The following is a 27,473-nucleotide window of genomic DNA, read 5'->3' as shown; positions in this document are numbered from 1 at the left end:
CACAAACACAACTCACATACATGACTGCATTCTAAGCAACTGAAGTGTGGTTTCAGTTGCCTGAGACTGCAGTTGTGTTTGTGAGTTATGTTTGCATATGTGTGTGTGGGGGGGGGGGGGGGCCATATGTGTGTCTATTATTGACGAAGGCCATTGGCCAAAAGCTTTAAGTGTGAAAGTCTTTTTGTTGTGCCTACCTGCGACTTAACATTTCTGCTATATGGTGAATGGCAACTTTCCTTCCCATAATATTGATACGAAAGGTAGGCATTTTGGCACAAGTTCCAGTCCATGCACAATTTTAACTTGTCACAAATGTTCATTAAATAAGCCATTAAATAAAAAAAATACATATGGTCTGAAGAATGATGCAGAAATTGTACACAAAGAAACAAAGGCATTGCAAACATGATCACAGCATTTATCATATTTACCATACAGATGAACAGATCTGTAGTTTGTATATTCTGTTAATGGCAGCATAGTATTTGTTGAAATATTTTCAGGAAACTTAAAAATGTGATGTCTTCTGTTGTGAGTGACATTATTACATACCAAATAGTGAGACAAATAATATTATAGCAGTGGAAACATTGCCAAAAACAATCAACATCTATGTATGAAAAAATGGTGTTGGTTTAGCACATCATATTGCCCTGGTGTGTTGCAGCTCAGTGAAGTGTCTTCAGGATGGGTACTGACATAAACAAACTGTGATATTGAAATATTGACATGCTAACGCTTCAGAATAAACATTGTTTATTATTTTCAAACTGTAAACTGTGGATTTATAAGAAAATAAAAAAGTAGCTCTGTTCTGGAATAAAAAAGAGCAATTTTGGGTCACTACATGGATGGAGGACTGACAATGACTAACATAAAGACATGCTCAAGAAACACTTTTGTTTTAAAGGGGTAAATAGTATGGACTTTTATTTCAGGTGTTGTTCAGTTGTGTGATTTTGCCTGGCATCATACATTCATTCAATTGTTGCTATGATCCAAGACAAGTACTGTAAGTGGCCTCCTACCTGCCAGAACTGACCTACTAATTTGCATGTCACTGAACCACTGAAAGAAGCCTTATGAGGAGTAGAAGCATTATGTAGTGCATGAGTAGCTACAGAAGCAACAAGTGATTTTTCAAGGTGTACCCACTCACAATGTGGGACAATAATTCCATTAAATATTATTGATATTGTGCTGAGGAAATGATTTTTCACATTTGTCTTTAATAAACATGAAATGGAATACAATCAAGGCTGTCATTTGAAAGCTCATTGTAATTCTTGATCGTAACTTAAAGTTGCTGTTGATTGTCCTCTAGTGTTTGTTTACTGGCGCGCTTAATATGCAGTCTGATGCACTGTGTCAGTTTTTAGTAAACTATGGTTATATGATTACAGCTTATTAGCAGCACTGTCCATACACTATAAGAATTTTTAGCAGCGTTTACAAACCATGTCTTCAAATGCAAAGAAATTTTGCATATATAATAAGTTTCTCCATCCATATTGCTTGCAGAGCTGAGAATTTTGATTTATGACCTCTCCCCACATAGGTCCTTCTCCTAGGTGATCCATTATATAGCCACTCACCAGAACAAAGGCAATAAGTGCTGGAGTCAACCTGGAACAACAGTACTAGTACTTTATGTTATATACATTATGTTGTCATCAGTTTCAGATCATGTCTTAGCAGTGATATAATTTAGAATAAACAATAACAAATACACCAATCTTGTCATAAATGATTATGAAATTTAAAAAATCACCAAAGTTCCAACAAGTGCCAAATGTATCAAATTTGTTTCAATGCATGTTCTTGTGGAATAGTTGGCATCTTCCTTCAACTAAGTGACAATTCCAGTTTTTTAAGAATTTCTGTGAAACTCTCTCACGACCCAAACAAAACATTTGACCATTTGGGTTGCCTCATTTTTATACACTAATGAGCCAAAACAGGATGCTCACTTGCCCAATAGCTTATTGGTCCACCTTTGTAATGCAATACAGCAGTGATTTTATATGGCAGGAATTGGATACATTCTTGGTAGGATTCTGTAGGTATGTGACACCAGATGTCTATGTACAGGTCACACAACTGCCATAAATTATGGGCTGGTGGTTTTTGGGCATGGAGCTGGTGCTTGATAAGGTCTCGTATGTGTTCCATTAGATATGGATCAGGTGAATTTTGTGGCCAAGACATAAATATGAGTTAACTGTTGTCTCCTAAAACCACTGTCTTTCTGGAATATTTAGTTTTCTTGCTGGAAGATCCCATCACCATCAGGAAAGACATCAAGGTTGAAGGGTTGCAGATGGTCCACAATAAAAGTCACATGGTCCACATCTGCCATGGTACCTTTGTTTACTACCACAGGTCCTGAGAAAGCCCAGGGTAATGTCCCCTATAGCATAATACTGCCTCTATCAGCTTGCATCCATGGTGTTGTGCATATTTTGAGCAGCCATTCGCTTTGCTGACAGAGTTTGCAGACATGACCACTGGCCTGGTGTAACAAGAAACACGATTCATCTGACCAAGTGACTTGTTTCCATTCATCTGTAGACCAATATCAATGACCCCATGTTCACTGCAATCATAACTGATGATGTCATTGGGTCCCCCCCACTCCTGTCTTAAGAATTCTTCCTATTTTATTCACAGAGTATGGGAGTTTGACAGCTTATATTTTCATATAGATGTATTATTCACACTATTCATGAAAGATTAATATGTAATGTATCTTAGAAATTCATAAATTAAGCACTTAAGACTGATTCTTGAAATTTGTAAGCAGATCTCATCATCTAATTGGTGTGATTCTTCAAAATTTTGCTACATCATATTTTTCAGTATTTCTGTATCATTTCTCTGTGACTGCACAGGCTTCTGTTATTTGTGCAACTTCAACAATCCATGTTTGTTAACTTGATACAGATCCCACATACTTTGAAAATGTTTCTATATAGGCAGGACAATGTCAGCTGTTACATGTACTTACAGATACTAGATGGATACATTATGATATTGTGATAGGTGGAGATGTGAATGCTGAATTCGATGTCACAACACAAAAACGTACTGTCACTGAACTCCAAAACCTACTAAGACAGTGCAACTTACATTCAGTCAATAACAAGCCTACAAGAGAACTTGCATGTCTTGACAATATTTTTGTAAATTTTAAAACAGCAGAAGAATCATCTTGTGTGACAGTATTTCCATATTCTGATCATGATTCGGTATCTATAAATTATACAAGTAGGTTCCCTCTTGATAAGAATAATGTAAATAAGCTTGTCCCAGAAGTTGTGGTCACTAGAACATTCACAGATGAGAAAATTGACAGGTTTTGTACGTCCCTTTCTAACAGAGATTGGTTTGGCCTGTGTTATGATGAGACACATTATAATCTAAGCAATTATCTGCCAGCAAAGGTACTATTTGATAGGTTTCTCAAAGCATTTTTGGGACACTTTAATGACTGCATACCAATAAAGAAATGCAAAATAACTGACAGAGTCCTAAAAGCAAAAGTTCCAAATAGACAAAATACATGGTATACAAAACAGCTGTCTACTATGAAAAATCAAGTTATGTTGTTGTACAATATTTATAAAAATCTGAAAACCAATCATGCTAAATTAACCTATGTTAGATCTAGGAATGAGTACAAAAAAGCAATTGTGGAAGCCAAACAAGCACACAATCTCAGACGTACTGAGAAATCCACCAATAAGTGCAAAGCAGCATGGACTCTAATAAATAGTGTTGCCAAAGATAAAAGAAGTGACAAAATTAGTATCTCTCCCCAGGAATTTAATGACTTTTTTATTAAATCAGTTGAGGAAGTAGGAAGTGCTATAATTGAACCTGAAATCAGCTCATCACAGTTACTGTCAAAAAATATTGCTAGGTCATCAACCAACACAAGTACCTTCAATTTTTCTGAGGTCTCACCTGGTTTTGTGTTAAGCAGTTAAAATCATCAGACAGTGCAGACATATATGACCTGTCTTGTAACATGCTGAAGAAAGTAATAGACTGTATAGTGTACCCCCTAACATATTGTATAAACAAGTGTATGCTGGAGGGTTTTTTCCCTGATGAGCTTAAACTGTCTAGGGTAGTTCCAGTACATAAAAAAGGAGATAAAAATGCTGTCTCAAGTTACAGGCCAATATCCATAGTCCCAGTTTTTTCAAAAGTTCTAGAATGCATAATTCACCAACAATTATCTGTTTACTTCGATAACATAGGATTAATAAGTGGATCACAGTATGGCTTTAGGAAAAACCTGTCAACCATTGATGCCATAGACAATGTTGTTAAATACATCCATCAAGTATTTGAAGATAAATGCTTTGCTCAAGTGACTTGCTCAAGTGACTTTTTATGACCTAAGCAAAGCCTTTGACTGTGTAGCACATACACTACTACTCGAAAAAATGGACTTTTATGGTGTTAAAACCGTAAGCAAGCCGTCTGTGTTGGGAAAGAAATGTCCAGTATAGAACAAGTTAAGGTAGGTGTTCTGCAGGGATCCGTGCTGGGCCCTTTGCTTTTCCTAATAATGATAAATGACCTGCCATCATTTATTAAATCCAGAACAGTACTCTATGCTGTTAATACAATGTTTCTGAACAGCAGTAATGATCTTAATAGCCTTAAAACATGTGTTACAGAGACAATTGAGCAAGCTTCACTCTGGTTTAAAGCAAATGGGTTCTTGCTTAATGAAAGCAAAACCCAGCAGATGGTATTTAGTTTAAAAGACAAGTTTCCGTCAGATGATCCTAGTTGTGTTAAATTTTTGGGGGTATATTTGGATGATAAACTTTCTTGGAATCCACATATTAAGTATATTAGTGGTAAATTGTCTAGGGTAATCTATTTGTTAAGGCGATTAATGCACTGTGTACCTAAAAATTATGTTAGAGTATCTTACTACTCATTTTTCCAAAGCATTATATCCTATGGCATTATTTTATGGGGAAACTCCACTTGTGTGCATGATATACTATTGCTGCAAAAGAAAGCTATTAGGATAATTACAGGCTCACCATACAAGGCTCATTATAAACCTTTGTTTACTCAACAAAAAATCATGACAGTAATAAACCTATATATTTATTATGTTTTAATCTACACAAAAAAGAACTTACCTAAAATAAAACGCAGGGCAAATATACATTGTTACAGCATTAGGACAAACAGCTCTATCTATATGCCCTACCACAGACTGTCAAAATCAGTTAACAGCTATGAACTTAGGGGCCACAAATTATTTAACAAACTTCCACAAGCTATACAAAATTTACCAGAGCAACAATACAAACAAACACTTTATGACTGGTTAGTTGTAAACCCATTCTACAATATAAAGGATTTCATGATCTATGATATTAAACTGTAAAGTTCTTAACAATTCTGTTCTTTTATAGCATGTACTGTACTGTATTGTATTATGTGTATGACTTTGTATATTGCTTTAATGGCTTAAAGACAATAAAATTATTATTATTATTATTATTATTATTAATGGATGATTTCATGCAACTATGCCATTTTTTAGTGTTTAGAAAGGGTATAGTCATATATTTTCTGCAGTTAGATTTAACTGATGATCTCTGCATCAGGCTGAAATTGTATCAAGCATTTACTGGATATTAATACTGTTCTTTGTGCATGTAAACATAATATATAGGGCTTTGTGTTGACTGTCTGGGGAAATAATTGTGTGACTGTGTTGCTCATAGGAATGTACTCTGGAATACTATTCACAGTAATGCCCATTACTGTTACAGAAGAGAGGAGAGAGAGAGAGAGAGAGAGAGAGAGAGAGAGAGAGAGAGAGAGAGAGAGAGACTTTTATGAAGAACTGTGGAAAGAATATTAAATTGGAGAGCTAGAATTTGATAACTGTTATCTACTCTTGCATGGAAATTTTAAAACTACATTGAGTTAACATGTATGTACTAGTGCATAAAATGTCTAGTTCTGACTGTCACCAGACTGTGTGAAAAGCCTAGTGATAACTTTTATATACTTTTCTTAACTATATGACATGACCTCTCATAAAAAGAAATGGTGTTGCATTTGAAATCAAGAAACATGTCACAAGAAGAGAGTTATTTCATAAGAGACATTTCTTTTCAGATTTTTTGGGCCATCATTAATGTACTCTACCATACTGTACCTGTTCATTATAAATGGATTCATTCTATGGGAAAGCACCCATCATGTAGACAGATATGGATCTGATGGTAAAGAATTTTAACACAGGTAACTGAGAAAATAATTAGTCCAAAAACTAATGAAAGGAAGAAATCACACGAAGCTAAAATTGCTTAATTAAAACAGCACATGTAATTTGTACTATAATTCAGCAGCAAACCTGGATAATTTTGGTTTAGACTGTACATCTGATATGTTTTATGAAGTTAAATGTTTACTGTCAGCTTCATCTCAATAATATTCTTTTGTAACTGTACAAAAAAATCAAATCTATCATGGATTATCATTGTGAGATAGGAGATTTACCTTATGTACCGACCTATTAGCCATTTCAACCATTTTATCTTGCCTGTACTCTGTAGCTCTCTTGTAAGTGTGTATGCAGCCAGAACACCACTCATGAGCAAGAAAGAATCAGTGCAATGGGAACCTGTTCGGAGTGCAACAGTGATTGGCATCTTCATTTGCTGTAAGAAAAAATATTTGTTTTGAAATTGTATTTGTATAATGATGATAAGTTATACAGTTAGACCTCTCTGGCCACTAGCAACAAAAATTTTATATTATTTTGTTTGTTTTCATGCATCATTACTGTCATACAGACTAAAGTCAATGAACATGAGTCTTAAACATACTATACCATATATCACAGAATAAAACATTTCATAATAAGCACTGCTTACTAAGCACCTTATTTGAAGGAAGAGTACAGTGTTGCAATGAACAATTGCTAATTGACCATCATGCAAATAACATAAGAGAACTAATCTTTTCCCTAGCATTTATTCCATCTAGTAAGGGGTCTGCTTTTTCAGGATTTGACAGACTTTATTTTGTTATTTAACTCTGTTGGTGGATGCCCTTCCTGATTCCTCAGTAATCGAGGTATTTAAGGGAGGGACATCATGAATTCCACCTGTTTGTGAATCATGTACAATTTGTTCTGTGTTTTTTTGTATTTTACTGTTTGCTTGTTGCCTTTTCTGAGGCAGAAATTTGGGATCAGCCCAAGAGCTGCTTAAATGAGCATTGGAAACCACCTAAAAACAACATTCATGCTGGCTGGTGTACTAGCCCATGGTTGTTAATCCACCTTATGGATTTGATCTGGCTCTGAGTCCCCTCCCTGTCTCCCAAGTCAATGTGTTATGCATTAACTATATGAGCAAGTTGACATAAAGAAATTCATACTGTTTAATATGCCATATTTTTGTCACAAAATGCTACTGACAATTTCAGCATAATTTCATTGAATACAGTTTTTAATCACCAAGATTTGGAGCTTTTCTCAGCCCACTTGTTGCGCACTTTGAAAAAAATAAATAAATAAATAAATAAAAATAAACTGTAACTTTGCAAATTTGGACTGGATTATAAAACAGTTATTTGTTTCATTGAGCTGATTAATTAATCTCAAATGTTGCAGAGGTCTACATAATTAAAATACATGTTGGCTGATAATAATAAATTGAAGAACTAGTACTGTCACTGTGTGATAAAAAATAGCAAACACACATGCAAACAGACATGGAGATAAGCAAGTTAACTCTAATTCTGGACTCCCTCATCTTAGAATCCTAAAAATATGTTGAATAGGTAGACCATTACCTCTGTTTGGCTTCTGTAAAGGCTTCTCTACTAAGAAAGCAAAATATGATCTCATCAACTCAAGTTGTGGTAGCATTGAATAAGAAAAATTACTCTGCTGACATTTTATGTAATCTCACCAAAACCTATGATGGTGTAGATAATAAAATCTTACTAGAGAAATAATGATAGTGTTTAAGGCATTCTGCTTGTGCTGATGTTGTCACATCTTAGCCATAGAAAAGAGATTGTCACATGAACAAATGACATGACAGCTGTAATACTAAATTCAAAGAGGGGAAACATTAAATATGGTGCTTGGTCTACTACTATTCTACATAAATGATTTTGTGAGGACCTCGTAGCAGTCTTCAAAAACTGTGTTGTTTGCTGATGGCAATAATAAATTGATAAAGGGCTCAAATACTTTCATACCAGACATATCCAGGGAAGTAATGAAACAAGCTTACACCTGGTTTACAGCAAACAATTTAATCATTAATTTTACGAACACTCATACTATAAAATGATGTGACAGAATTACTGCCCTCAGTCACCTTAAGGAGGTGAAATTTTTAGTACCTGCCAAAACCTGATGTAAATGTGTGTGTACATCTTCCTCCCAAACTCCTTGATCGATTGCAACCTAATTTTGCATATAAATAGCAAGCTTTATGACTGTGGGATTTATAACCTCCTACCTCCAACAGAAGTGGAGATACAGGAAAAACCATTGTTTTCCAGCCTCTGGTGTATAGGCTACACTGCACCACAGGCATGTTTTGTGGGAACATGGTGTATGGGAACAGTAACAGCCTACAAAATCAACCTATTTTTCCGAGCACTGCACGTGCTAGCCTCAAGAATCTGTTTTCCAATTTGTGAAATGAAGGCTGCCCTGCATGAAGGGCAAGTTGTTGGAGTAGTATTGGAATGTTTGTACTCCATCTCTTCAAAGGATAACACCGAAAGCTACCATGTTTTTCTTGTTTTGTGCGTGCCTATCGACAACTCAATGAGCACACAATGGATGACACTCTGTGTGAAGTTAGTAGACATTCAGATGAGTAATAAAATAATCCCCCCATGAACCATGGACCTTGCCGTTGGTGGGGAGGCTTGCGTGCCTCAGCGATACAGATGGCCGTACCGTAGGTGGAACCACAACGGAGGGGTATCTGTTGAGAGGCCAGACAAACATGTTGCTCCTGAAGAGGGGCATCAGCCTTTTCAGTAGTTGCAGGGGCAACAGTCTGGATGATTGACTGATCTGGCCTTGTAACATTAACCAAAACGGCCTTGCTGTGCTAGTACTGCGAACGGCTGAAAGCAAGGGGAAACTACAGCCGTATGATTAAATGATGATGGCGTCCTCTTGGGTAAAATATTCAGGAGGTAAAATAGTCCCCCATTCGGATCTCCAGGCGGGGACTACTCAAGAGGACGTCGTTATCAGGCAAAAGAAAACTGGCATTCTACAGATCGGAGCGTGGAATGTCAGATCCCTTAATCGGGCAGGTAGGTTAGAAAATTTAAAAAGGGAAATGGATAGGTTAAAGTTAGATATAGTGGGAATTAGTGAAGTTCGGTGGCAGGAGGAACAAGACTTTTGGTGAGGTGAATACAGGGTTATAAATACAAAATCAAATAGGGGCAATGCAGGAGTAGGTTTAATAATGAATAAAAAAATAGGAGTGCGGGTTAGCTCCTACAAACAGCATAGTGAACGCATTATTGTGGCCAAGATAGGCAGGAAGCCCACGTCTACCACAGTAGTACAAGTTTATATGCCAACTAGCTCTGCAGATGACGAAGAAATTGAAGAAATGTATGACGAGATAAAAGAAATTATTCAGGTAGTGAAGGGAGACGAAAATTTAATAGTCATGGGTGACTGGAATTCGTCAGTAGGAAAAGGGAGAGAAGGAAACATAGTAGGTGAATATGGATTGGAGGGAAGAAATGAAAGAGGAAGCCGCCTTGTAGAATTTTGCACAGAGCATGACTTAATCATAGCTAACACTTGGTTCAAGAATCATAAAAGAAGGTTGTATACCTGGAAGAATCCTGGAGATACTAAAAGGTATCAGATAGATTATATAATGGTAAGACAGAGATTTAGGAACCAGGTTTTAAATTGTAAGACATTTCCAGGGGCAGATGTGGATTCTGACCACAATCTATTGGTTATGAACTGCAGATTGAAACTGAAGAAACTGCAAAAAGGTGGGAATTTAAGGAGATGGGACCTGGATAAACTGAAAGAACCAGAGGTTGTAGAGAGTTTCAGGGAGAGCATAAGGGAACAATTGACAGGAATGGGGGAAAGAAATGCAGTAGAAGAAGAATGGGTGGCTCTGAGGGATGAAGTAGTGAAGGCAGCAGACGATCAAGTAGGTAAAAAGACGAGGGCTAATAGAAATCCTTGGGTAACAGAAGAAATATTGAATTTAATTGATGAAAGGAGAAAATATAAAAATGCAGTAAATGAAGCAGGCAAAAAGGAATACAAACGTCTCAAAAATGAGATCGACAGGAAGTGCAAAATGGCTAAGCAGGGATGGCTAGAGGACAAATGTAAGGATGTAGAGGCTTGTCTCACTAGGGGTAAGATAGATACTTCCTACAGGAAAATTAAAGAGACCTTTGGAGAGAAGAGAGCCACTTGTATGAATATCATGAGCTCAGATGGCAACCCTGTTCTAAGCAAAGAAGGGAAGGCAGAAAGGTGGAAGGAGTATATAGAGGGTTTATACAAGGGCGATGTGCTTGAGGACAATATTATGGAAATGGAAGAGGATGTAGATGAAGATGAAATGGGAGATAAGATACTACGTGAAGAGTTTGACAGAGCACTGAAAGACCTGAGTCGAAACAAGGCCCTGGGAGTAGACAACATTCCATTAGAACTACTGATGGCCTTGGGAGAGCCAGTCATGACAAAACTCTACCATCTGGTGAGCAAGATGTATGAGACAGGCAAAATACCCACAGACTTCAAGAAGAATATAATAATTCCAATCCCAAAGAAAGCAGGTGTTGACAGATGTGAAAATTATCGAACTATCAGTTTAATAAGTCACAGCTGCAAAATACTAACGCGAATTCTTTACAGACGAATGGAAAAACTGGTAGAAGCGGACCTCGGGGAAGATCAGTTTGGATTCCGTAGAAATGTTGGAACACGGGAGGCAATACTAACCTTACGACTTATCTTAGAAGAAAGATTAAGAAAAGGCAAACCTACATTTCTAGCATTTGTAGACTTAGAGAAAGCTTTTGACAATGTTAACTGGAATACTCTCTTTCAAATTCTGAAGGTGGCAGGGGTAAAATACAGGGAGCGAAAGGCTATTTACAATTTGTACAGAAACCAGATGGCAGTTATAAGAGTCGAGGGGTATGAAAGGGAAGCAGTGTTTGGGAAGGGAGTGAGACAGGGTTGTAGCCTCTCCCCAATGTTATTCAATCTGTATATTGAGCAAGCAGTAAAGGAAACAAAAGAAAAATTCGGAGTAGGTATTAAAATTCATGGAGAAGAAGTAAAAACTTTGAGGTTCGCCGATGACATTGTAATTCTGTCAGAGACAGCAAAGGACTTGGAACAGCAGTTGAATGGAATGGACAGTGTCTTGAAAGAAGGATATAAGATGAACATCAACAAAAGCAAAACGAGGATAATGGAATGTAGTCAAATCAAATCGGGTGATGCTGAGGGAATTAGATTAGGAAATGAGACACTTAAAGTAGTAAAGGAGTTTTGCTATTTAGGTAGTAAAATAACTGATGATGGTCAAAGTAGAGAGGATATAAAATGTAGACAGGCAATGACAAGGAAATCGTTTCTGAAGAAGAGAAATTTGTTAACGTCGAGTATAGATTTAAGTATCAGGAAGTCATTTCTGAAAGTATTTGTATGGAGTGTAGCCATGTATGGAAGTGAAACATGGACGATTACTAGTTTGGACAAGAAAAGAATAGAAGCTTTCGAAATGTGGTGCTACAGAAGAATGCTGAAGATAAGGTGGGTAGATCACGTAACTAATGAGGAGGTATTGAATAGGATTGGGGAGAAGAGAAGTTTGTGGCACAACTTGACTAGAAGAAGGGATCGGTTGGTAGGACATGTTTTGAGGCATCAAGGGATCACAAATTTAGCATTGGAGGGCAGCGTGGAGGGCAAAAATCGTAGAGGGAGACAAAGAGATGAATACACTAAGCAGATTCAGAAGGATGTAGGTTGCAATAGGTACTGGGAGATGAAGAAGCTTGTACAGGATAGAGTAGCATGGAGAGCTGCATCAAACCAGTCTCAGGACTGAAGACCACAACAACAACAACAATAAAATAATGTTGCCCCAGTAAGTGTATCATTCACTCAATACTGTCCTGTGCCATATTCTTCTGGGACCATGCAATTAACATAAAAAACATATTAGTTTTACAGAAGTGTACAATAAGAATTCGTATAAAGTCGATCTTGTAGTAGATTTTGCAAAGCATCATCAGGTCCCTATGAATTCTTAAACTTATGTGCTGATATGAAAATGGTATGCCATTGATACTGTAGTCATAGGATACTACTTTTCTAGGTTTTGTCAAGTGCACAATTTTATATTTCTGTAGAGCTGAAGCAAGTTGCCTGACTTTGCACCACTTCCAAATGTCATCAAGACCTGACTAGATAATGTTAACAGAATCTTCCATCGGTTCTTGGTAGAACAACATTATAATAAATGAAAAACACCAATCTGACTGGATGTTAAGGTAAGTTTATTCAGACAGTAATTCATTATAGATAACTGCCCCATTCAATGTTCTACCATCTGGGTACATCAGCACCATCTTGATGAAGATTCCAGCAGAAGTATTGAAAAAAATTACATTTCAGAATTTTGAAGAGGAATGTGGCATGGCCAAACATCTCAGAAGTTTTTACTGCTAATGTGAAGGATCCTGGAATATGATAAATATCAAGATTTTCATTTGAATTATAATGCCCTGTGGCATTAAGAGGAGAAATTTTTCTAAGTGTTGGTATTTTAGTTTTGTATTGTGTTGTAATTTCCAGTGTTGTTTACTCCCAATACTAGGGTCACTGATTTGAAAGAAGAGAGTAATACTGATATGGAGGAAATTTAATGAACATAATAAGGTGTTTACTGATACTAAAAGTACATCTACATATTGTTGTATAATGATGCCTTTCAATGAATAAATGCAGTAAATAAATACATTTTTGATGTAGTACTATAATGAATTCTTCCTTAGTACGTTAAATTTATAATATTTGTGTCCTTACCTCTAGAAAATCCACCCTGTTTGTGTATGGTGTTCGAGCCAGTGGAATGATGGCATGCTCAATGTATAGGACAATTGCCAACAGTGCTCTCAGACCAAAGATGCATACGATATTTCTGTCAGGTGACAAAGCACCAATCAGTTCTGCCCAAGTACGATACAGGGAGAAGCTCTGGACCAATTTCCAACCATTACCTACAGCAGTAGAGGGCATCTAAAACAGTTGATTTTGAAACACAAATTTTGATCAAATATATTATGACATTCATGTAACTCACCATGGTTTTCAGGTTTAGGAGTCTCAGACATATCTCTCAGAGTGGCTATAATTGCTATTATCCCAACTGATACAAGAGCTGATCTGTAAACATGATAAAAGTGTTATAAGTCAAATTTTGAACATAAGAGGAATACCTGAAATGCACTTCACTTAAAACTTCTGGGCTGACAGGCTGTGGTCAATATCTAACAATTTCCCTAACATTTCATCTCCAGCTGTGTGGGATATCCTCTCCTGCAGCTGGAGATGAAACATTAGGGGAAAGTTTTGCATATCGCCCATGGCCTGCCAGTGTGGAAGTTCTAAGTGAAGTTACTGCTGGCTGTGAAAAGCTGCATTTTGTGATCACACTGAATACAATGTATTTATGTCACAATTATACAAAACAATACTTTATACAATCTTTTCCAGCCACACAATACTCACATGGGTTGCTTAGTTTGGAAAGCAGAGTTAAGCATAGGAAAACTGTCATATATTGCAGAAAAAAGCAGATATGAGCATGGGCTTTGCCACTGGTGTGCTCAGTGATGGATGGACAAGTTTATGCTGAGGAGGGAGAGTGCCATCAGTCCTAGACAACTGCTGATAACAATTTGAAAGCAACCAACCAACAGCAGTTTTTACTGGAAATTTTGAGATACATTATAAGTTCATGAAGTGGGGAAGGGAATATGATGATCACAAGTAATGTTGTTTCAGTAACTCATGGGTGGCCCGTTGGCCTTGCAGGAAAGAGGTGAGGTGTGGAACAAAAGCTTTTAACTGATTCAATAGTGTCTTATGGTATCAGTTTTGAAGGATGTTTGTGAGAAATATTATGTGACTTTGTTTTGAAAGTTTAAGAGTGGGTACAAATTATCAAAGATAGAAAATACTTAGTGTTTGATTTCATAATGGGAAAGTGTGTGCAGCAAAGTACAAAGTTGTCATAGTTAGGGGAGGATTAAACTGTGGGAAATAGTGACACAAAATTGGCACAGGAAAGAGCAAGGCTGTAATTAGTTAAACTCAGGAAAGACACATCTTTTGTTACCACATAGTTCAGTATTTATTTTTATGACTTTTGTTTTGTGTTATTAGCCTATTTTGTAGCATATCTAACAAAAATGTTGTGCATAGTGGTAAAAACACAATACCAATAAATTTATGATCAGAAAAGAAATTAATGCTAGCAGTAAATATACAAACTAACTTAAAGGCAGTTATAGTTTCTGCCTGTTGTGTGCAGTGTGTTGTGTTTCTGCATCTACTAGATAACTATGTCTGATTCCCTGACAGTGCTGCACATGGTGGAGTTTGCCTTTGCAGCTTGCAGCTTCTGTGGGGTGTCTAAGTATGGTATGTATCAATCTCTCTGTTCTGCCTTTGTAATAGAAGCCACACTAATTGTGTGTGATCATACTGACTCCTCAAGGGGGAGCTGTTTGCTACCATTCTACTCCTTAGCTAAATTTTTTCCTTCTTTCCTACAATATATTGCTAGTTACCATTCCACAGCCAAAGAAAATATTGGAATTCTTATTTTGGGCTATATTCCAATAAAAATTAATATTCCCTAGTGCATTTATGTGGTGCTGATCCATGTTACTGATTTATATAAATCAGTAACTGACTTTGTTCCCATTCTTGTGATTGTAAAAATGCCATGAGCTAATCAATGTTTATTTCCAAAGTCACATAGCTCAATCAAAAGCCCTAATTTTACTCTTTCAACTAATCAGTTTTCTTTCTGTTGAAAGATGTTAACTGAAATATTAAATTCATAACTTAAGTTTTGACTTACCTGAAATTACTTTTATTATTTGAACATTGTGCTTATTTAATCCCCAGATCTGATGTTACGCTTCTGTTGACCTACTTTTTCTGAACTAGATAATACATTTGGTTGCACAAGTAAGTCCCTAATTAAGAAACTGCATAAATTAGGAAAACTGAAGAAATGAGAAAATTACACAAAACTAGGTACACCACTATGTAGATACACCTTGTATCAACCAAATACACCTTGACAATCTAGGAAAAGATAGACTGCTACTTACTGTAAAAAAGGCATGTTAAGTTGCAGACAGGCACAATTAAAAGACACTTATCACCTAACTTGCACAACATCCTAGTCCATCCCTACACCACCCGCATTTCCAACCTCTTGCCACAACAATCATACCCCTGTGGAAGATCCAGGCACAAGACCTGCCCAATCCACCCACCCAGCACTTCCAATTCCAGTCTTGTCACAGGTTATCCTACCTCATCAGGGGTCGGGCCACCTGTGAAAGTGGCCATGTCATTTACCAGCTCTGCTGCAACCATTACACAGCTTCTTATGTTGGTATGACTACCAACTAGCTGTCCACCAGGATGAATGGCCACCACTAAACTGAGGCCAAGAGCAAAGTAGACCATCCTGTGGCAGAACCTGCAGCTGACCACAACATGCTTAATTTCAGTGGCTTCTTCATTACCCAAGCCATCTGTATCCTACCCACCACCACCAGCTTTTCTGAACAGCATAGATGAGAGTTTGGAGTTATCCTTACAACACATTCTCTGCTCCCCTAACTATCCAGACCTCAAGCTACGGTAACATACTGTCCCCATACTCTCCACCCAACAGTTTTCATCCTCTCTGTCCCATCATCTCCTCCCCATTCTCATCTCCCAGCCTCTTTGTTTGTCACCCTCTGCCAATGCAGCCATCCATCTTTCCCTGCTCCTCTTCTTCCTGCTCCTTTTTTCCCCACTTCCCTGCCACACAACCTCCTGATGCTGCACCTGTTGGCTTAATTTAAAGTTATTTGTTCACTGCCTTTTAATACATTATGCCAGCCAAAATGCAGCCCACTGTGAATGCTTTTCTCAAATATGGGATGAGATGGTTGACGTGCATAATCAGCTGGAAATCACCCTGACTTCTGTCAAGCAATTGACACCTGTGGTGAATCAGTGTGTTGGGAGAGCTCCTGAGAGTTGTGTACCTGTGATACTTGTACCAGAGGTACCTTAGGTACTATCCTATTCTGTGGATATTGTCTCCTCTGCAGAAAGTACAGGATCTGTCATTACCTGTCCAGCTGACTGTGTGTGGTGTGTCAGTGGTAGATCTAGGCATCCTGTACAGGGTGGATGGGGACCAAGGAAGACTCAGGGTGTTGTACCAATCCCCTTAACCTACAAGTTTATGTGCTGTCTTTCACTAAAACTGAAACTGTGCCAGTGGGACTCTTCACCTGTTTTGGGGAAACCTGTTTTGTCGTGTCAGGAGGTGGCAAATGCAAAAGAGGATGGGTCTTTTAACCATCAGAAGTTCAAATGTATGGTGAATGATGGTATCCCTTAAGGAAATGGCAGCAAGGGACAGGAAAGGGCAACAGGTGCACTCAGTGTGTATATCTGGGGGCCTCATTAAACATGTTGAAGAGGCTATTTTGGCAGCCATTGAGGAAACAGAGTGCAACCAACTGCAGATTATGGTGGGTATTGGAACAAATGATGTCTTTCATCTGGGCACTGAGGTTATTCTTGGTTTATTCCAATGACTGTTAGAGAAGGTTGAGAAGACCAGCCTTGCACATGGAGTTTCAGCAAAGCCCATAATTTGCAGCATTGTCCCCAGAATCGATTGTGGCCCTTTAGTTCTGAGTCAAGTGGAAGTCCTGACTGAACCAGAGACTTCAAAGGTTCAGTGAAAAGTGAGGCTGCGACTTCCTGGACTTGCACCACATGACTGAGAACTCTAGGGTCCCCGTAAATAGGTAAGAAGTGCATTACACATCAGAGGCTGCTACTCAGGTAGCTCACTATGTGTGGGGTGCACACAAGGTTTATTTTTTAGATTAGTTGGCTCTCCGTGCAATCCAGATAATGATGGCTGTAGGAAACCTAAAAGTATCAGTGTAACATCAAAAGAAATGCTTCGCACAGATGAGAGTATTAAAATCCTCGTGGTAAACTGCCAAAATATTCACAACAAATTGCCAGATTTTGAAGCTTTCATGGAAAATAGTGAAGCTCACATAACACTAGGTACAGAAAGATGGTTGAAATCTGAATTTGATAGCAATGAGATTTTTGGGGAAAATTCAAGTGTATACCAAAAGGATAGGCAAATGGGAAATGGAGGTGGTGTATTTGTCACAGCAGACAGGAAACTCAAATCCATTGAGACAGAAATTGGAGCTACACACGAGATTGTTTGGGCAGGACTCAGTATCATGGATGGGCATAAAATGATAACTGGATCCCTTCTATCACCCACCAGACTCATCTCCTGATGTAACAGAGAACTTTAGAGAAAACCTCAGTTTACTTGTATGCAAGTTCCTCAATCATACTGTAAAAATCAGTGGAGACTTTAATCATCCAGTAATCAATTGGAAAAATTACTATTTTGTTAGTGGTGGGAATGATACACCATCCTGTGAAACTTTACTAAATGCCTTCTCTGAAAACTACCTAGAACAGATAGTTAGGAACCCCAATCATGATGGAAATATATTGGATCTAATGGCAACAAATAGACTTGACATCTTTGACAATGTCCACAACAAAACTGGGATCAGTGACCATGATGGTGTAGCAACAATGATTATCAAAATACAAAGAACAACTAAAACAAGCAGAAAGATATATACTAAGAGATTATAATTAAACTTCCCCTATTTAACACATTATAACACGGGAACTAATTACTATAAGAGTATCAAACTTGGTAGCATTAATGTCCAGAGTATGGGGTGCGTGATTTCCATGTGTCACGGTGCCACCATCAAGTTCCAACTATGGCCACCAGGTGACATGAACAATCATTGTGATTCATAGTCTCACACACCTGACAGTCACAGAGCACTTGTTGACATGTCAAAATGAGCTTGGACAAAAGGAGCAGGGCATTATTGGTGAAGCTTTATTATCAAAACAACAGTAATGCTACTGCTGCACTTCAAGAATATTGCTGGCTAAAAGGATTATGGAAGGTCCTCTTTCTCCACCTGCTATGCAGTGCATGATGAATAAGTTCAAATCAGATGGAGAACTGAGCATCACTCCAGGAAGACACCGACGACTGGTTGCACCATAGGCGATAGGTGAAATTGCTGTTGCTATGGCAGACAACGCTGTGCACAATTCCCAATTATCATGCAGTGCCTGTACTGTGTCACGACAGTTGAACATTCTGCTGTCAGCTGTATGGAAGGTGCTTCAAGCCATTCTCAAATGGTATCTGTACAAGATCTGTATCATACAGCATCTTGCACCATAGGTCACACAATGACATGTGGACTTCGCTCTACACTTTCTTGTAAGGATTAAAATTGATGAGGGCTGGCCCTCGATCATCCTGGGGACAGAGGAAGCTCATTTTTCTCTGATGGGTGAAGTGAACACACGGAACTGCCAAGTATGTGGATCTTCACCTCCAGTCATTGTGCATGAAGTTCCTCTGTATGGTGAATGTGTCACTGTATGGTGTGGCTTCACTGCTACATTCATCATTGATCCATTCTTTTTTGAAGAGGTTGGCGCTCAAGGACCAGAGACATGCAGTGTGACTGGCCAGCATTACTGTGATATGCTTTGCCAGCATGTCATACCTGCCTTACAGGAGAGACACTCACTGAACTCAACACTTTTCATGCAAGTTGGGGCCCCACCGCACATCGCTCATAAAGTTTACCTGCTTTTATGAGCCACATTTGGAAATGATTGAATTATCAGCCAATTGTTTCCAAATGCTTGGCCAGCACAGTCACCTGATTTCACTTCCTGTGTTTTCTGGTTGTGGGGCTACCTGAAGGACAGGGTTTACCAGGGGAACATTGACACATGTGCCAATCTGAAGTGCAGCATATCAAGAGAGGTAGCCAGCATATCTATGAATATGCTACATTCTGCTGTGCATAATGCAATCCTGCACTTGCAGGCTCTTCTGGACACTGATGGGAAACGTATTGATTCCATTTTGTAGCACTAATTGTACCAGTATGTAATGGTACTGTGTACTGTAGCAGCACATTAAAGCTGGTTCAGTTGAATTGATTCTGCATTATTTCTCTTCCCCCGGCCTTGACACAAATGCTACCAAGTTTAGTCCTCATATGGTAATTAGTTTCTGTGTTATGTTAAACAGGGAAAGTTTAATTACATCCACCTGGCATGTTCAGTAAATTAGGTAAAAAACAGTAGTAGTGTCATATCTCACTGATTGAGGAACTTTAAACTTGCAGCACATGGCAGGAGCATGTAGAGGAACTCTGGCTCAAATTTAAAAGAATAGTTGACCATGCACTGCACAGATATGTATCCAGCAGAACAGTTCATAATGGGAGGGAACCTCCATGGTAATACAATCAATGTTAAGAAACTTCTAAAGAAACAGAGATTACTGCATAAAGGTGTAAAACAAGGTGTAGTGCTTAGATAGAGAGATACTGAATGAAACATGTTTGGCTGTCAAAACAGCAATGCCTTTTGCCTTCAATGACTATCGTAGCAGAATATTGTCAAGTGATCTTTAACAGAACCCAAATAAATTCTGGTTGTGTGTAAAGGCTGTTAGTGGGACCAGAGATTGTGTCCAGCCCCAGTAAATGAGACAGGAACTGAAATTGAGGGTAGAAAAGCAAAAGCTGAAATTCTTAGCTCCACTTTCAACTGTTTCTTTACAAAGAAAAACCCAGGAGAATTGCTCCAATTTACTCCTCATAAAACTGAAAAGATGAATGAAACAAGTATTAGTGTCAGTGGTGTTGAGAAACAGCTGAAATTGTTAAAACCAAACAAAGCTCCAAGCCCCAATAGAATCCCTCTCAGATTCTATACTGAATTTGTGACTGAGCTAGCCCCTCTTCTAACTATAATCTGTTATAGATCCTTAGAACAAAAAATGGCACTCAGTTGGTGGAAGAAAGCACAGGCACCAAAGGTAGTAGAAGTTAGCCACAAAACTACTGTCCAATATCCATGAAATTAATTTGTTATAGAATCTTAGAAAATATCTGAGCTCCAACATAATGTGGTATCTTGAAGACAATGACCTCCTCAATGCAAACCAGTATGGATTTCAGAAACATTGATCATGTGAAACCCAACTCATACTTTCTCACATGACATACTGAAAGCCTTGGATCAAGGTAACCAGGTAGATGCAGTATTTCTTAATTTCTGAAAATCATTTGACTCAGTATTGTACTTACTGTAAAAAGGACAATCATATTGGGTATCAAGTGAAATTTGTGACTGGATTGAGGACCTTTTGGTAGGGAGAAACCAGTGTATTATCTTGGGTGGAGAGTCATCATCAGATGTAGAAGTAACTTCAGATGTGCCCCCGGAAAGTGTGTTGGGACCCTTGCTGTCCATGTTGTATATTAATGACCTTGCAGGCTCTTTGCAGATGATGTAGTTATCTGTAATGGAGTACTATCTGAGAGAAGCTGCATTAATATTCGGTCACATATTAATAATATTTCAGCATGGTGCAGAGATTGACAACTTGCTCTAAACGTTCAAAAATGTAAAATTTTGCACTTCACAAAATGAAAAAATGTAGTATCCTATGACTATAATATCAATGAGTCACTGTTGGAATCAGCCATCTCGTACAAATACCTGGGTGTAACACTTTGTAGGGATATGAAGTGGAATGATCACTTACGTTTGGTCATGGATGAAGCATGTGGTAGACTTCAGTTTGTCGGTAGGATACTGGGGAAATGCCATCAGTCTACAAAGGAGATTGCTTACAGATCACTCATGCAAGCACTTCTAGAATGTTGCTCAAGTGTGTGGGACCTGTACCAGATAGGACTAACAGGGTATATTGAACATATACAGAGAGGGATAACACAAATGGTCACAGTTTTGCTTAATCCATGGGACAGTGACACAGAGATACTGAAGGAGCTGAACTGGAAGACTGCCAGAGCCAGCAGTCATGTTTGTGTGAGGTGTGTTTCATTTTTGCTGATGAAGGCTGTGCCTAAAAGCTTTGTGTAAGTGTCTTTTAATTGTGCCTGTCTGCATCTTAACATGTCTTCTTTACAGTAAGTAGCAATCTATCTTTTCCTACATTGTTGATATTTGTACGTGGGGTCCAGTGTTTAAACAGAACCTTGAACTTTATTACTTTTGCAGGTGTCTAACAAACAGTTAAAGTAAAATGTAATTACTGATATCATTAATATCATTACATCTCTCTATACCAGGTGTCCCTCCTAAGAGTCATCAGCTGCATTTTCTCTGATATTTCAGTAGATATTTGCAATTTTGTTTTTGCAATGTGGGATTGGAGTCAGCCCTAACAAATGCTGCTCGTGACATATTACATTCAATGCCCAGTGTCAACAGAAAGTGTTGCTATTTTTCCTGTTACACACAAAATGATTTTCAAAGTGAGATTTTGCATGACCATTCAATAGAGTGGTCCAAAATCAGTCTAGTGTGATATCCATTTTATCAATATCAATATACAACCAGAACCCCAGCAGTGACTGAACAACAGTTCTGCATGACGGCCACAGTCACTGCAGGGCAGGTAGTGCTATCACTGCTGGTGTACTGGTTATTCTTCATGTTTCACTGCTCCTGTTAAAAGATATCGATAAAATGAATATCACACCAGACTAATTTGGGACTGCTCCACTGAACAGGAAAGTAAAATTCCAGTTTGAAAATCATTTTCTTCAAAATGGTAAACCAACAGACACTTTCCATCAACACTAGACATTGTATGAAATACATAAGCAGCATTTGTTTGGGCTGACACCCTGTAAAAACAAAATTGCCAATAACTGCCAAAACACCAGAGAAAATGCACCTCATGACTCTTAGGAGGGACAAAAACCTATCACCCTGTAAAAACAAAATTGCTAATAACTGCCAAAACACCAGAGAAAATGCACCTCATGACTCTTAGGAGGGACAAAAACCTATATACGCTCCACCAGACAGCAGGTTCAGATTTTGCAGGTAGAAGTCACTCAGTTAACATATGTGTGTCAGAGCTCATATCTGGAAATCAATCAGTTAACCTCTTGGTATCAAAATCTGCACCTTAGCATAAAAGTTCACCAGTGTCAAGGTTTTTATTGAGCCACCAAATCCCAAACATCTATGTAACAATGTGTTTCAATATTTTTGTGAATTTCTTTTGAGTCTGTCATCAGCATTCATTCGACTTCAATATGGGTATCTGTTTTGGACAAATTACCACTGTTTAAACCTACAATGATAAGTAACTAACTTGGAACAATAGTACTGTTGTGAAGGAAAGTGGACTGGTCAGAACAGATTTAATAATCATATACTTACTCACAAACAGTTAATAATATGACAAGACTAAGATTTCAAGTATTGCATATGTTATTGAGTTGTGAGACCACCAGTTCAAGCGATTTCAGAGCATGAGACCCCAGTTCATCATGCACAATCAAGGATTTACAGCAGCACAATGACATTAGTACCAAAACTAATACAACAATTAAATTGTTTAAGATCTTTTTGTTTTTCATTTCCAGGTAATTTGATAGCTAATTGAACCTATTATACAGGGTTACATTTATGCACAGGCTGGACTGTGGCCTAGAGGTCCACATCACAAAAATAAATTAACTAAATAAATAAATGAAGATCTTTGTCTTAATACTGTGGTGTGGGCCTTCTTATATTCACAAAATACACATATGTAATTATTTGTATGGGCTTTCTTAGCTGAATTCTTTTCAGTGGACTCTTAATATGAATAAAGTAAGTACTCATCTCTCACGTCCCACACTCCCTAACATAAAATTACAAGTGGCATCAAGTTAAACACGTGGCACCTCAGTTGTCAAAATTGCTTAAGACTTTTTTAAAGTTTGGCTAATGAAATTTTGGAGCAATGAATTGAGTTTGATTTCATAGAAAGTAGATTTTTTTCAATATGCCATTTCATTCAAACCAGAACCCATAGTGTTATTTTACTTCATGCAGCAAAATGTAAATAAAAGAGCTCTTGAATTCGAGGAAAACCATTTTCAGATCATCCTTTAATGAGATATCTTGACATAATCATTCTTAGCATTTTAACAAGAAATTCAAAAGTAAAACAAACAAATCCATTAAAAAATAGGAATGTATTTTTATAAAAAAAATATTTTTGGTCATAATAATTCTATTACTTCCATTATAGATGTTAATAAATTGCTGCTTTGACTATCTTAATAATTTCAGTTCTGTTAATTTTTTTAATCTTATCAATTAATTGTATGATACACTGAAGAGCCAAAGAAACTGGTACACCTGCCTAATATTGTATAGGGCCCCTGCGAGCATGAGAAATGCCGCAGCATGACTTGACATGGACTCAAATAATATCTGAAGTAATTCTGGAGGGAACTTACACCATGAACCCTGCACAGCTGTCCCTAAATCTGTAAGAGTACAAGGGGGTGGAGATATCTTCTGAACAGCACATTGCAAGGCATCACATATATGCTCAATATTGTTCATGCCTGGGGAGGCTGGTGGCCAGTGGAAGTGTTTAAACTCAGAAAAGCATTCCTGCAGTGACTCTGTAGCAATTCTGGATGTATGGGGTGTCACATTGTGTTGCACTGTCCTGTTGGAATTTCCCAAGTCCATCAGAATGCACAATAGACATGAATGGATGCAGCTGATCAGACAGGGTGCTTACATATGTGTCACTCATCAGAGTTGTATCTAGAGGTATCAGGGGTCCCATATGACTCCAACTGCACATGCCCCACACCATTACAGCACCTCCACCACCTTGAACAGTCCACTGCTGACATGCAGGGTCCATGGATCCATGAGGTTGTTTCCATACCCATACACATCCATCTGCATGATACAATTTGAAATGAGACTCGTCCAACCAGGCAACATGTTTCCAGTCATCAACAGTCCAATGTTGGTGTTGACGGGCCCAGGCAAGGCAAAGCTTTGAGTTGTGCACGTCAGGGGTACACAAGTAGGCCTTCGGCTCGGAAAGCCCATATCGATGATGTTTCGTTGAATGGTTCACATGCTGACACTCGTTGATGGCCCAGCAATGAAATCTGCACCAATCTGCAGAAGGATTGCACTTCTGTCACAATGAATGATTCTCTCCAGTTGTTGTCAGCCCTGTTCTTGCCGGATATTTTTTTGGCCGCAGCAATGTTGGAGATTTGATGTTTTACTGGATACCTGGTATTCAGGGTACACTTGTGAAACAGTCATATGGGAAATTCCCCCCTTCATCATTGTGTCCCATCGCTCATGTGCCGTCTATAACACCAGGTTCAAATTCACTTAAATCATGATAACCTGCCATTGTAGCAGCAGTAACTGTTCTAACACCGTGCCAGACACTTGTTGTCTTATATAGGTGTTACTGACCACAGTGCTGTATTCTGCCTGTTTACATATCTCTGTATTTGAGTACTCTTGCCTATACCAGTTTCTTTGGCACTTCAGTGTGTTTTGTGTAGTAAAATGTTATACAATTAAATAATAAACTTTGAATGTTGTGTTATAGATTTTTAATTCAAAATTGCTGTAAATGATATTTTTACTGGTTAATTATTATAAAATTTCCCGTGCTAAGGCCTGCACTGCAGATTCAGCGTAGGGATTTATGGATCCCAATATGGCAGTGCTGTCATTTAGGTTTATGAGAACTTTTTCTTGTCTTATCAATATGAGAAATCTGTTTCCAAAGTTTGTAAACGTATTTTTGGAATACTCTGTATAAGGAAACAGACTGTTTAAAACTGCAGACCTAGAAAGAAAAAGTAAGGGAAAGGGGGGAGGGGGGTGCTGCCACTGTGTACTTCCCCTCCCCTCAAGCAATGTAGCTGACACCCTGAGGATGGATCCTTTTGATGTCTTAGCGTGATTTTACTGCATCTACACATTGTGGCTGAGATGTAACTGGTTGATGGGAGAGCGATGTAATGAAATAACTGAAACAGACTCATACAACAGTAGTTGATGCATTTTGTAAGTGAAGTATACGATACACTGTATTTTTATTATGCTGACCTACATTTTCTATTGTGTTACTTTCTGTCACATATATCAATCATTGTTTAGTATCATTTAAATTAATTTAATCACCTGCAGAAGGGAAAACTTAGCATCCCATTTCATATGTGAAATTATGAATTTATTCAGATCAAAACTTCCATGTGTAGGTCCATAAATTATGAATTTATACAGATCAAAACTTCCATATTTAGCTAGTTCTGAATTCTGAAAGATAGATCTTTTGCAGAAAGTAATCAGAAACTGCCAGTTCATCTTCACCAAAGCAGTTATAATCCCATTAGTATGCAGTATCAGCTATCTTTATTACAACAGAACATTCCGGGACTCCGAAATAAAGTTGATGAACTACTCATTTGTATCGATGAAATGAATTCATCTAACCAAATTGACATAATCTGCCTCTCTGAACATTAAGTGACCACTGGTATAGATATGTTAGACATTTCAGGATTTAAGCTAGCTTCCTACTTCTGAAGAGTAGATATGGATGGAGGAGGAGTTGCCACATTTATTAAAAAACTATCATAAATTCAAGAACATTGACATTAATAAATTCTGTTTAGAGCAGCATCTAGAAGCATGTGCAACGGAAGTAGAGGTCCATAACAGATCCTATTTAACGATTTAACTATTTACTGAGCATCTGCAGGAAATTATAATCTATTCATAAATCATCTAGAAGCTCTTTTGGGTTATTTAACAGGAAGAATCAAAGAAATTTTGATTGCTGGTGACTTTAATACAGATTTTCTAATGCAATCTTCCAGTAAACTTTCACTACAGTTAGTAATGTTGTCTTTCAATCTAACTCACACTGTAAACTTTCCAACTAGGATCACTAAATCCTCAAGGACAGCCACTGATAACATTTTTATAGACAAATCAAAGGAACAAAATCATATCATAAAACCTGTTATAAATGGACTATCAGATCATGACATGCAGCTCCTTGTTTTAGATGTAAATTCTAAGCAGATTATCAAGACTGCTAAATCTGAGTACAGGAGAGTAGTCAATCAACCAAAAATTGAGTGTTTTAGAAAACTGCTCAAAGATATGAACTGGAAAGATGTTCATAGTTCTCATGACATGAATGAAAATTAAAACACTTTCATGAACAATGTCAGTACCATGTTTGAAAACTGTTTTCCTCTAAAAGTTACTCAAATTAAACAGAAGTCTATAATAAAACCATGGATTACACAAGGAATAAAGATTTCCTGTAAGACAAAAAGGAAAATGTATCTGTCAACCAAGAATAGCTCCAATGCTGATGATTTAGCTAAATAAAAGGAATACTGTAAAATATGAAAAAAAGTAATTCAGAGATCTAAACAAATGCACTACAAGAAGAAGATAGCAATGTCAGGGAACAAAAGAAAAACAATATAGGATATAGTGAAAGAGGAGACTGGTGGAACCAGAAAGGAACAGGAGCAAATAGCACTAAGGGTAGATGACACATTAGTAACCGATGGGAATAGTGTGGCAAATCTATTTAACAAGTACTTAATATCCGTTACTTAGAAAAAGTAATGTACAGGCAGCTTCTCAACCATCTGACCACAAATAACATATTACCAAGAACACAGTTTAGATTTCTGAAGGTTTCTGATATCGAGAAGGCTATTTACACCTACAGCGAAAATGTACTTAATTCATTAAATAACAGGTTACAAGCAGCAGGTATTTTCTGTGATTTGTCAAAGGCATTTGATTGTGTGAACCACAACATCCTTTTAAATAAATTAGAATTCTATGGTGTCACGGGCAGTGCTGCAAAATGGTTCAGGTCATACCTCGCTAACAGGAAACAAAGGGGGTCAATGCAAGGGACTAGTGAAGTAAGTCATCAGTCGTCATCAGAATGGGAAGAAATTACATGTGGTGTTCCACAAGGATCCATCTTAGGGCCATTGCTTTTTCTTCTGTACATTAATGATCTCTCATCAGTTACACTGCCAGAAGCAGGGTTTGTTTTGTTTGCAGGTGACACAAGTATTGCAATAAATAGTATATCGAGTGT

At 37.8% G+C, this 27,473-nt stretch overlaps 1 protein-coding gene across 1 annotated transcript in view; it reads right to left on the bottom strand.

Annotated features, from left to right (window-relative positions):
* The window catches only part of LOC126199031 (nose resistant to fluoxetine protein 6-like), a 323,399-nt gene that overhangs the window by 32,544 nt on the left and 263,382 nt on the right, over positions 1–27,473 (bottom strand). The window contains exons 6-9 of the mRNA XM_049935732.1: positions 13,413–13,495; positions 13,136–13,329; positions 6,553–6,713; positions 1,461–1,629 (exon numbers count right to left, since the gene is read on the bottom strand). Coding sequence (XP_049791689.1) covers positions 1,461–1,629; positions 6,553–6,713; positions 13,136–13,329; positions 13,413–13,495 — 607 coding nt within the window. The remainder of the gene's footprint in view (positions 1–1,460; positions 1,630–6,552; positions 6,714–13,135; positions 13,330–13,412; positions 13,496–27,473) is intronic.

This window comes from Schistocerca nitens, chromosome 8, assembly GCF_023898315.1.
Source record: "Schistocerca nitens isolate TAMUIC-IGC-003100 chromosome 8, iqSchNite1.1, whole genome shotgun sequence".
Classification (NCBI taxonomy): Eukaryota; Metazoa; Arthropoda; class Insecta; order Orthoptera; family Acrididae; genus Schistocerca; species Schistocerca nitens.
This window is presented reverse-complemented; position numbering and strand designations above follow the sequence as displayed.